A 13,939-nucleotide genomic window follows, 5' to 3' on the forward strand; every position below is an offset into this window, starting at 1 on the left:
TAAACAATCTTAATTTTTATCTAAGGGATTATAATAATTTTTTAAAGAAGTTATATAATTTGAGACTCAGACACAATCCATAAACCATAATTTGTAGTCCCTTCCCGTAAGCCCATTCTAATATCCACCTGCGCAAGATTTGAGTTCCTGGATATTTGGAAGTTAAAGCATTAAAACCATAAGATATCGGTTCAGTGGTCTGTCGGATAAGTGCTCTGGCGCGAGAACTGGTAGGTCCTTGGGTTCGAATCTCGCAAGGCGAGGTCGTGGATACGCACTGCCGCGGAGTCCTACAATAGAACGAAACGGCCGTCCAATGCTTCGAGGTTTTCCATGGTAGTTTAGCCTCAATCGACTCATGATTTCAACTATATAAAATTACTAAAATCTCCACCAAAACCCCCTTCTGAAAATAAAATATACATTAGTTTTCATAACTCACTATGAAAAATTATTGATTTGAGTTTTCTGAAATAAAAGTATTTTATTTTACAAACTTTATATTTCTTTAAAAAAAATTTTTTTTTTACAGTTTATGTTGCTGAACAAATGGATCCTGATGATCCAAGTTTTTTAGAAGCATTAGAAAAAGAAACAGAAATTTTACGTAAACGAGTTGATGCTTGTAAATCTCATATTATGCTTATTACATGCTTTGATTCACAATTTAAATCTGGACAATTATCTAATGTAATTAACAATACTAGAACTAATCAAACTATAAATATAACATATACAAATACAGATTTAAATTGAATATATATATATATATATTACAAATTTTCTATCCATTGGATAGATGTAATGCAAATTACATAAACTATCATTGAACTCATTGTACAGTATTGATCAATCAATCAACATCCCGGAGAAGTTTTTCTACTGAATTTTATTTCCTTTACAATTATTCAATATTAAATAATAATTTTAATCTTAAAATATTATACAACATAAAGATAAAAAGAATCTAAATTAATCTAATTATTTACATGAATAACCAATTCTTACTATATAAGAATAGAAAAGAGTAACTATTCCCCTTTTTTTTCTTTTTATGTACAATTATCATCGATTGGAAACTAAAAAAAAAACAAAAAAAAACTTTTTTTGTCTTTTTTTTTAAAAAAAAGAGAAAAAGAAAAGAAATTTGAAAACAGATCTAGGGATACTTTGTCATTATTTTATTCTTTATTATCTATCTAACTATCAATGAAAGAAAAAAACAACATGAATATTATATATTCGTATTGTTTAAATAGATAAATTATTTATTCAATTTTTTCTTTTGTTTATGTGTTTGTAAGTAAAAACAAAAAAATATATGGAACTTTGTTATAAATTATATTAGATGTATTCATTCTTTTATTTGATCATTTTGTATGTATCATAATATTTCTAGTTGATTTGCATGATTTTTTTTAATACAAAAGAAAGTATAGTTACTTGTGAATATTGAATTTAAATTATTTTTGTTTGTTACTAGGGGGTTATTGTAAGTATAGAGTATGATGGGGTAGTTCAGTAAAAACGTAACAGTACAAATTATTAGTCCTTTCTTTCAAAGTTTTGGTAAATATTAATATTCATTCGTTAATTTTATAACAGATTGAGTTTAGTCGATGTGTCACTTAGAATGAAATATTGTAAAACAGTTTTATATTCCATTCTCGAATTCGAGTTTCTTAAAAAGTAGGCACTCTTGATCGTATACAGTGTCGAAAGTTGGACATTTTTTTACTAAAAATCAGTGTGAATGTCTGAAAATTTCTTCTTTTCAGCAAGTATCCTACTTATTACATAAGCTTTATGGCATAGAGTGCCTAATCTCTTAATGTGACTCACTTTCGGTTTCGAATTGATTAACATTAAGGAAACTTCGGTGTGTAATCTGCAAGATGAAAATAAATATTTTTAGAGGTTTTATTGTTATTTCCGTTCAAATTAGCTCCTCTAGTTTAGTGTAATGTGGTAAACAAAATTACTATCAGCTCAATAAATAGTTTAGAACGATAATTATATCATCAATCCAATCATTACCTGATAAAAGTGGCTGTGTTTGAAAGTTCAAAAGTGTTTGTCAGTATACTTAAATTGGTGAAAACTGAGTATCCGTAAAGCCATATGATCTTTTCTTAAATGTTTGTCAGTAAAGATACTACGGAAATCGTCCAAAATGATTCTAAAGTAGTTTATATCAGGGATTTGGAATAAGTCTCTACTGTCGCCTCAATACTTCATTTATTCAGTCACTCTATGGATAGTCATATGTATTGATAGACATCTAATGACAGAATGATATCGCTTCATGTAACTTATCTTTTTGCTATTACTCTACTTTTTCTTATACATTTACTTTTCTAAATAATCACTATTAATATAAATTGTTTACGCTGAATTATGATTTCTCAGATAATTGTCTTGTTGTTCATTTTGATTGTCAGCAGTTATAACTTTATATATTGATTTTTGAATGTGTAATCACGAAACAATTAGGTGGTTACTTTTCCCAGTTGATTTGTTTTTGAAGTTAATTAAAGTACGTCGTAACTCCTCGAACACATAGCTATTCACACAATCTGTAATTTTATTAGCCAGTTAAGAATATTAATCTCAATAGTTCAATTATGATTCGTTGAAGTTGGATAAGGAGAAAGGCTTATGCGAAGATCTGGGATTTCATATTCTGTGTGGTCAATTAGTTTTAAAAGTTAAACTGAGTTTAAAATACATTATGGTAAAAAAATATCGACTATACAAGAAACCAATAGAACTCTTAACAGTCCTAAATAACCTTTACGTGAACTTACTTACTTACGCTTGTCGCCCCTTGTGGAGGAACATAGGCCACCCACCAGCATTCTGCATCTAGTTCAGTCCTGGGCACCTTTACATGAAGGTAATTGAATATTGGCTTACAATTTAACATAGAATGTCAACAAAGTGAAATACAAACAAATTCAGTCGATGAAATTCAAGTATGACGAACTCTATTGCTGAACATAACTGAATACATAATTAAAAGCAGATACAAATAATCTGGTTAACAGACCTATAACAATCGAGTTTTGAAAGTCAATGACATACTTATAAAACCTTGTTTAATAATTTCTCTATTCTATAGAAACGTGTCTTGATAATATCTCTTCATTAGAAAAAAAATTTAAAGTCGTTTTAATTGATTTTAATTTAATGAAATTATGGACGAAAACACCAAGCCTTTTTCTCTCCATTGAACAGCTGAGTAAAAATGTGAATTTGAGCTAAACTACTTATTTGTTGAAAAGTAGTAAAATGATTCTTTGTAGTGGTTCAAAGCTCTGATGCTGACCTTAACTGAAAGGAACCTAGCTTTTCTTGATACACACATAAATATGAGGAGGAACATTGCAATATACAATTAGTTGTACTCAAATATACGTCTCGGAGAGTGAACGAAATAAAATAACAACTCGATCACAGCAGATAGAAAGCATTCAACACGAACATTAGAGACCAGTTATAAAAATAAACTAAAATAACTTTGGATTTTTGGATATACAAGAATGATGGGGGAGGAAGAATAGTTACAAAAATTTCCTCTCTCATTTGCTTTTATAGTATTTCCGAAATGGTCAAGCTAAATGATCATACAGATGACTAGTAATCTAGGACCCGAAACATAATGATATCCCTTAGTATTATTTGATGAATTCAAATGAGGCTGTCACATTTTCCAGCCTTCATTCTGCACAGTTCTATAATTAACTAATACACTTCAACTTTTCCCGATCATTGCATTTGTGTGCTTCATTGTACACAATAAAATCGAAGTCTGGTCAAAATGTAAATGAATAAAGATATTTGATAGATTAATACAATATATCTTCATTATGATAACACTTCTATGACCAACCAAATTATTCTATTATCAGAGGTACAATTTTTTAAGATTCGGATATTATTGATCAACAGCTGAAGTTTTTCCGACTTGGTATAGATTTGTAGGGCCAGTGAAATGTCACTGAGAGATAGCAAAATCACCCGGCGGTCGGGTCAATAAATGTCGAACAGTTCACTGATCCTCGTCAGGGTTAAAAACAACCAAGACATATTGGTTGCTTGTACATCACGGACTGGCCTATGCATCAGTGATCTCACTCTGTTCTTTGTACTTATTCTTACTAATATATTTCTTTAACGACGTCGTTTTTGTTGTACGGTTATCAAAGCACCCATAGTGCGTGGATACGACAAAGGGTTAACTAAGTTAGGTACTAACCGCAAGGTATGACTTCAATGTTATCTGGTTGGTCACATCATTCTCGTCTAATTCGAGTAGACACCCAATCATTGGACACAGATCATCTACGTTAGTGACTTACAGATTAAATAGATGATAGTTGAATGTCAATGAGAAGACATTCAATCTACTGTTTTTAAATCAATATATTTTCGTTGAAATTTACACAACGTAGATTAAGTGTTAAAACCGAAAATATACACTAGAAACTAGTAACTGTCACGTTCATTCTTTCTGAAAAGAGGCATTCAACATAAATTTAAGAGTAATGTCTACAATGACCAACTGAGCTGAGGGTATTTTACTTAAAGTTATTATACTACTTTTCAAGTATATAAGTAGCTAATCTATTATGTAACATTTTGACTAACCTGCAGAACACCGCCATTAAATGTAAAGATTATTATTTCTGGAATGATTGTCCAAGGATATAAAGCTTTTTAACAAGCAAGCTAGCAGACACTAACTGAAATATTACTACTCTTTCAAAAATGGCAATCTAAGTCTCTTAATTTATTCTTCCAAAAACTACTTACAACTTTTTGGTTTATACAAAATAAGCCTAAAAGTTAAATGATTTTTGACATCATGAAAATCGAATGTATCTCATTGAACTTATGTTCCCAACAAGGTAGACCAAGTGTGATACATTAGTTAAAGCTAATGATACGCTCACTCCTTACAACAGATAACTGTTACTACCTCCTTGAGGATAATGATTGTTTAATATTGTTTAAGAATAAATTTTATAGTTGAATTCATTAGTTAATTAAAGCTAGACCACCATGGAAAACCTGGAAGCACTGCACGGCACTGGACCACAATCTCCACAAAAACCTATTCTGATAATAATCACCATGTGCTCATTAGTAACTGGCTTCAAGAAGTGCTTTCTGGAATTCTAGTGAGAAGTTGTTACCAGTGGGGTTCAACCGTGTCTGTTGTGAGACAGTTACTTAGTGAAGATGATGGTGGACGGTTGCTGAATTTCGTGGATCGGTTGAAGTTAGAAATTAACACCGTTGAATGCCGGCGACTCAGTGGTCTAAAGGTTAAGCGTTCGCGTGTGAGACTGGAGGTGCTGGGTTCAAATCGCTCGAATGTGATCACGGATGCGCACTGCTGAAGAGTCCCATACTAGGAAAAAACGGCCATCCACTGCTTCCAGGTTTTTCATGGTGGTCCAGCTTTAATCGACTCGTGGATTCAATTGTAAAATTATTAAATCTCCACAAAACCTTTTTCTGATAAGAATAAATTGTCAATAACATTAAAATTTTAACCTTCAGGGGTATTAATTAGTAGATGCACTGAATTTTTGAGATTTTTTTATTTAGAAAGTAATGATACAAGACAAGATATGCGACCTTTATTTCTGTACAATGTGAAAATTTACTAAAATACATCAAAATTCAGCAAGAGAATGCTATCCATCTGTTAAATCAGTAATTTTTCTTATTTTTTCTACATATTGTTGTACCTTCAGAACTGAATGCAATTAGCAGGAAAAGCTGAAAAAGAAGTGCTGTTACAAACTCACTAACACACATCATTAGCAAAAATGCAATTTCAAGCAAATGATCCTTACGACAAACAAGGGAATATGGACGGGGGGGGGGAATGGGTCAATTGAAACTGTAAAGATCGTTGATTACCTAAAATCATTCTAAAGACTTCGAATGGTAATACATTTGTCCATTCTCCTAGTATTTTTCATTATCAATTTATTAAACACATTTGAATTCATGGCAAGTATTGTCATTGTGATTTATAATACTAAATTTTTATTCATAAAACAATCAACAGACAATGAGACTTTACAGACATCATCATTCTATCTAGAAATTATGAGATTATTCAATTATGTATGTCCTTCTTACGTATAAACTAAAATTAAATATCAAAAATATTTAAAAATTAAAAAACGAAAATTTATTTTTTTTTCGATTTCATATAAAGAAATAGCAAAGATTATCTTTAATGTCAACTTAATGTCTTTTGTTTGAAAAAGAGATTTTAATGTTAAAATGAACTTCTATTGTAATTTTAAATGTCACATTGAATATTGATCCAAATCCATTATTTCCAAATTTTCATTGTCAATTTTATTTATCAGAAGGGGTTTTGTGGAGATTTAGTATTTTCATAGTTGAAAGCGTGAGTCAATTGAAGCTAGAGCACCACAGAAAACCTGAAAGCACCGACAGGCCGATTTGTCCTATTATGTGTGGGAGACAATTGGTCTATCGATTAACTGCTCTAGAGCGAGACTGGTAGGTTCTGGGTTCGAATCTCGCGAGTGCGAGATCGTGGATGCACACGGCTGAAGAGTCCCACAATAGGACGAAACGGCCGTCCACTGTTTCCAGGTTTTCTATGGTGATCTAGCTTCAATTGACTCATGATTTCAACTATGAAAATTTTATTTCTGTTTATCTGATGAGAAAGAAGATTTTTTTAATGAGTTATATAAATCAACAAAAAATTACCTAACAAATGAATTTAGTGTGTAAGTTTTATTTGACACCATCGAAACCAGGTGACAACGAACTGTGGTTTCATCCTACTATGAAACTCAGCAGTAAGAACCCACGATTTGAATCCAGAACCTCCAATTTCGCGTGTGAACGCCTAATCTCTAGACTACTGAGCTGGCAGTCAAATTTAGTGTGTAAGTTTTATCTGACAAAACAATATCGTATAATTGAGGCAAAATGTATGTCAACATTTTCGCTTTGAAATAAAATTATGAATACTCACTACTATAACTCTTTTCCTTACTTCTTCTGTACACCATTTCATGAGAAATTAATGTAATTGTTTTGAATTTACATAACTGAACTAATTATTTACTGACTTACACGTTGATTGTATAGATGGTAAGATCTTCATGGTTATCATATATTCATTTAGACTTTTTGTGGATGGTCAGATGGAATATTTTTTTCCTACCTAAAACTTATAAGTTGAACACATTTGTATTGAAGTCATTTTGATGTTTATAACTAACGCTGAACTCAGAATAATTAATTTAAATCTTCATAGGCAATATTCATAAATGAGTTATAATTGACTTTCGACTATCTAATTTGTTATTGTTTGTTTCATATCTTTGAGAATATTCTGAAAATCCTTTTTCTACAAAAGATTTATAATGGGTTTTCAGCTCCTAGGAACCTTTTTTAACTTCATTATATACTAATTACCATAGTTATTACATTTTTTGTTTTAAAATTTGCGGTAAAATGGTATTTTCTTTAAAACATTACAAGAGTAGATGAAACTATTTACTGGGTAGAGAAGTGAGTTAAATACATTGTCGTTTACTTGCATGACAATCATCAATATACAAGTCATATGTAACTGACTTAATTATTCTTTGTAATGAATCTCTAAGTTTCATGATTCACAGTGCTCAATTATAGCAATCGTTTATAATAATTATTTCAGTTAATATACTAAAGTGGTAACATATAATTTTAGTTATGGATTGATAAACCAAAACTTTGGTTATCTACAGAAACAAGGGTGTAACCAGTTGCCGTGATTATATTTTCGTTAAATTCTGTAAATCCTTTCATTTATTAATTTACCTTTATTTTATAAAGAAATATTTATGACAATTTGTAGGTGGAATTCTCTCAGGACTGATTTCAGCTGGGATATTATTAAAAACCATGGAGTATTTGGTATGAAATTCATTCAATTACGGGACTAGATATCGTTGCGCAATCGTGCTCCCACCATGTGACATGAAATCCTTAGTTTGAGTGTCAAATGAACAAAGTTGATGAATTATCCCACTCTGATATCTTTTTTCTTCAGTGCTCCCTTATTTACAACAGTACCCAAATTGAGATCAGTCTGTGATGAATGTACCTAAAAATTAAACCAGTTTTTACAAAACCTCTTCACTGAAGAGATTTTTAAGTAGATAAGAATATACACATGATATTTAGCAGTTGTCTATTTTTTAAAAGTTTACTCCATAAGTTGAGATAATCTCGATAACTAAAGAGCCCTGAATAGGTATTTCATTTTCGTTCAAAGAAATCATCAGTATATATAGTTCCATTTTTACTCGACTACTGTTTAACAATACGATAATTGTCTTTCACAAAATAACGTCAAGAAGTACAATTAGAAAATTGTTTTTATTAGATACACTTTCTAACTGCATATTCCTGCTTTTAAGTCAACAATAATGTATGTAAAGGAAACTAGTGTCTGTTAACATGATATATACATTGTTCATAGATTTTAAGTTATATAAACAGACAACACAGCATGATGCTTTAATTATTAATTTCAATAAATGACAGAAAATATAAAAGATAATTTATTGTTTATATAACATTATGTTATTATACTATTCCATACTTAAATGGTTACTAATATTGTACCCTTCTAAAATTGACAGATAGTCTACTTGAAATGCAGTAAACGATATAGAAATAGTTGTGGTGATTTCAGAATTACGATTAAGGATGAAATTTCAAAAATAATGTTGAAGTATGTTATATCCCGACGAGAATATTGAATGGTATCCATCTGTGGACTAATAGTATACACATATTTTTATTGTATAATCGTTAAGTAACTAAATTATGCATATTCATGTCCCTTTTATTATGAGCTTTATTTTGACTTATGAACTATTATTATACGATTTACCATTCTTGAGTTATCTACAGTTTACCAATTACTATCTTCCTTATTCACAGTCACTTCTGGCTAGATCTTGTACAAATGTTATTTTCTGTTTTATGGTGTGGTCTGTTTGGTTTGTATACAGATCCAGTATGTTTGAAATACATTATTCATACCGTGGAGGCTGATTATGGCGTTCTGGGCCCAACTGTCAGGGCTAGGTAGGAAGAACGACCGATAAAGACTCTAGGACTGCTATTTAGGGTTTATGCGTCATTGGTCCGGTCGATAATTTACCGTTTTCTAATTGGCGGTATCATTACATTATATATTAATAGGGCACAAGGCCACAAGTTATAACAAACTATTTAACTAAACATTGTTGATTAGATTATATATATATATATATATATATATATATCTGTACTAATCTTGAAAAGTGGTTTTGAAAGATATTGTTAATGTATTGTTAATGTGTAGCTCTACTAAAATGTTAATAATAACAGTTCAAAACTTCAGTAGATGATTAGGTGGATTGCTTTAATACTCTAAATAAATGTAAATCCCAGAGAAACTACTTATCTAAACAATACATTTCAGCTTTAGCTGGATTATCAAATGTATTTTATTACATTTGTTAAATTAACAGAGCTGTTGTTATACATTTATGAAGTTATAGGTTAATGTCGACAGTCTCATATCTACTTGGTGAAACTTAAATCTAACCATTAGTTTTGGCAACAGGATTCATTGAAATATCAATATTCTCTAGAGATTGAACTTATATATTGTGTAATGTCCGAATATATATACACTTACTTGAATATAACAAAGTACTCCAGAATAACCAACCTTTGGAATTTAACTGAAACTCATGGTTACTGAACTTATCTTCTGTGACATATTATCGATATGAAGAAATAAATATATGGAATTAATTCAACTGTCAAAATCGCTAGGATTTCTTTAATTATAACACCTTGAGATATGAATTATTGTTACTGTCATTCTATTCATATGTTAACTATGCAACAGACCATGTCTTATTTGGTGTAAAACAAATTTCTGTTTTCAGAATCTTTTATAAATCGTGACTGTCTATTTCATTTCAAATTATTCTAACAAGGATTTAATTCAAAGAAACTAAACAAGATTTTGGTAAATAATTAGATTTTTCCTACAGAATTCATCGATATATAAATTTTCTACAGTTTATTTCCTCCTATAATTTTGTAAGTTTGTAGTGTCAGTTGCTTTATACAACTTATTCTAGCTTTCGGACTAGCTTATTCATTCATTCATTCTACTTGAGTCAAAGTTTGATCTTGTTAATTATTTTCATATGAACTTTGACTGTTCTTATATGAGTCGATGATTACACACGAGGATTGACAATATGTCTATTACGATAACAATCATTTATATGATCTAAATGAAGTCAGATTTAGGACCACAAGCTGTCTGAAAATAATTTAATTTTCTTTTCAGCGAGATTATTATTTATGGACGACCCTTGAAATGAATTCTTAAGTGACCCTTGACAAAATATTAGCCACCCCAGAAGACCAGTTAGTATAGAGTAAAAATATATTATCCACCCCCAAGAATTAGGGTGGATAAACTTCTTTTACATGGTTCAAAAACTTGTTCGGGTTAGAAAGAGGTTCAAAGGTTTTAAAATCGTAATGCATAAGATGGAGGAACTCATCCATATGGCTCCATATAACTCGGTCCCTGGAGCCATGATAAGATCACAAAAACTCTCTCAGCCCCAACCACATACCTTCAATATTGTTTGTATGTACTTCTGTTGTGTAGGTTCGTCATTTTTATTACGCATATATCCCCAAAATACTCATACCTCTGAACAGCCGAAGGTTCAGTAACATCTTCGAATATTGCAGCTAATAATACTGGTGCTTTTATTATACAGTTCACAGCAATTATTATAATTCGTCTTAGTCTCAACCTGGATCGAGAGAAAAAAACCTATTCTAGCAGACTTCTTCGTCTAACACATATTACATCGAAAGATAACATCATCAGGGTAGCCTACACAAGGTCTACAACTCAATTGATTACCGCAAGGAACTTCTTAGTAGTCCCATTTATTGTAGCCACTTAATTGTCATGTCATCTCTAAAATTTTCTGTGAACCGATTGTACATGAGCATCAGATAGTGAAATTGGCGCTGTGACCTTGAAATCCTACAAACGCTTCCATAAATTATAGTCTCGCCTTCTTTTCCTAATAACTATAAAGGATGAAAGATAATAATTATTACAGATCCTACAAAATAATATTCAAAAAGTAACACAAATAACGTTTAAATGCAAGAATACCATTTAACATTTCACTTAGTATTACTTGTTTGAATCTTCCTATTGATGTTTAGGACTTCAATTGGTCAGTCTCTTATTGGCATATGTGCATACTGTGCGCATTGCCTCGATATAATCTTATTCCACAAGCGTTAGATCGTAAAATTTTAAGTTCATTTATTTTCCTTTTTTTCATTTTTGCAACGTACTAATATGATAGATATTACTTATATCGACAGACATAATTAACATGTAACACCAATCTGGAAGTGGAAGTCTAAAAAGAGGTCGATTTGAAAAGAATAGAAGGGAAAACAGAAAAGAACTGCGAACTAAAAATAAAATTATACAGAATATAAAGAACAAATGATGGAAATTTATAAATGAAGTAATCAGTGTATAGATTTTTTTTGTATTTTATCAAGATACATTGTAATTTTGTATTGAAAAAATACACTCGTTAACCAGATTTCAATCAATAAATTGTTCTTCTTTGGAATATATCGAAAGTCATACTGTTGATTATGGTTATCAACATACAAAATATACAAAGTACTCTATCAATAAACGGTTTTGAACGATTATAACAACAAAGTTCGGAATTCTTTGACATATTACCAAATGACTATGAAAAAATAAACAATGAGAATATGCAAGAATAATCTTACTTATATATTAATAGTAGTAAACAAAGATTAAGATTAAGTAATTAATAAAATCATAAAATACCTCATTAATAATTCTCTTTGTAGTTTATTAAAAGGTAAGCGATTTAATAAATTCACATTTGAGAAATCTTCGGAGAAAAAGATCATGATTTATGTATCTACTGAAACGTATAAACAAGAACCTTAATCTAAACACATTGTAACCAAACTTATTATTAAATTCACTTGGTATTGTTTATTTGAATCTTCCCATTTAGGACTGAAATTAATCAGTCTCTTATTGACCATATGTGCAATACGCAATACGCGATGGAGTTTGCAGCGGAAGGTACTGGGTCCGAATCCCAGAGTGAACATCAACTCTAAGATGCAGGTACATCCAACTGACGAGTTCCGAATAGGACGAAGTGTGCGTCCTGGATTCCACTGCTAGCCACTATCCATCTTTGCTTAACTTATTATTATTATTATCATCATTATTATCTGTCTAAGTATTTTTTTTGTTCTAAAGACAAATTACAACTAAATGTTCACGAATAATGTGTATAAATTACTGTACTTCTGTATAATGATGACATACAATTTTATCAGCAATAATTATTCTGATTAAATAACGAGGGCTTGTCAAAAATTAAAAAAACTTCAGATGATTTCATGATTAGTTAGGTTACTGAGATATACGATTAACATTGAAAGGAAAAATGTATGTACGTTATATAACATAATATAGTTTCGAATAGCTAAGAAAAATACGAACTCTCTGTACTATCATTTTTGCATTAAGAGATTGATGAAAAACTATTAGGTTTGATATGAATTAGCAAATAATAAAATGATGTAATAATATAAAGTATTCTAGGACGAGGACGATTATACATCATACTATTAACAAATATATAAGTAGATGACTGAAAAGTTAAAAAGCGAATACTTAAATAAATGTGACCTAACCACTGTGGCTTTTTATTTGTATACTATTAGCTACTAATACCAAAATAAAGTAAAGACAAAGCAAACTAACAGCTGCCCCTTCTAATATTAAGTTTAGTTAGGTATGTCTCAACAAAAAACATACAGTAACATACCAAACATGTATTACTGAAATGCTAGAGCTGATATTTTTCGAAATATGGGGTGTGACTAACATTTATTTTATGTACAAATTATTGTCAGTCAACACTTATATAAAATTACCCTGGTGAAAAATATTTTCACAACTGTTATTGAGATTACGAATTTAAGATAACTATTAAAAACCTGAAAAAAACATTGGAGAACCCTCTCGTTTTAGTAAGGGACCCTACAGTGACATATGTCCATGTCTCAGAACCTTGGATCTCACATGAACCTTCAACCTCTAGATAACTGATCCTGTATCTATAGTGTATAGTTCTAACTCCAATCCATCCGTAATATTACTGAATCATCTATTGTTTTAGTGAGCACCTTCCTTATAAACAATAAGGTTACACTCCATTGTTCCTAGGTTCTAATTAGGTCTCCAGAAATTTCCTGTTGATGTTAATGACTAGTAAGTACATAAAAATTATTAGTATGGTGGTTACACGGATTATTAGGTGATATCAAGATTACTATTATTACTGGAATATGATTGTAAAAATAAACTGTTAACATTAGAAGTCTTACTCATCCATATCACTAGTACTTTTTGGTTCAAAAAAACACATGAACAATCAAAGACAGTGATACAATGAATAGATCGTAACATTTGAGTTAAAAACAGATCACAACTTATTTATAGTTGAAAAGTTAAAAGTTTTCATCTTTAACTGTTACAGAAATTTGGAATATTTTTGCAACAAATTCATGAACATAAATTTTCACTTCTATTATATAAATCCTAGATATACATTATGAAACGATCTGAAGTTATTGTAAAATAATGTCATCAACTGCTCGATTATAAGTCATTTTGGACTGGATATTAGCTCCTGGCAAAAATTACCTTTAGAAATAAGTTTTAATAAAGTCAGTATAAATTTATTAGAGCTTCTTAGAA

The 13,939-nt window shown here is 30.4% G+C and overlaps 1 protein-coding gene across 1 annotated transcript in view; it reads left to right on the plus strand.

Annotated features, from left to right (window-relative positions):
* Smp_169360 (putative kinesin) overlaps nt 1-756 on the plus strand; it is a gene marked incomplete at both ends in the record, with an annotated part of 71,929 nt that extends 71,173 nt beyond the window's left edge. Inside the window, one exon of the mRNA XM_018794649.1 lies at nt 533-756. Coding sequence (XP_018649040.1) covers nt 533-756 — 224 coding nt within the window. The remainder of the gene's footprint in view (nt 1-532) is intronic.
* Between the last annotated feature and the right edge of the window lie 13,183 nt (nt 757-13,939).

The sequence above is a fragment of the Schistosoma mansoni genome, chromosome 1, assembly GCF_000237925.1.
Source record: "Schistosoma mansoni strain Puerto Rico chromosome 1, complete genome".
NCBI lineage: Eukaryota > Metazoa > Platyhelminthes > Trematoda > Strigeidida > Schistosomatidae > Schistosoma > Schistosoma mansoni.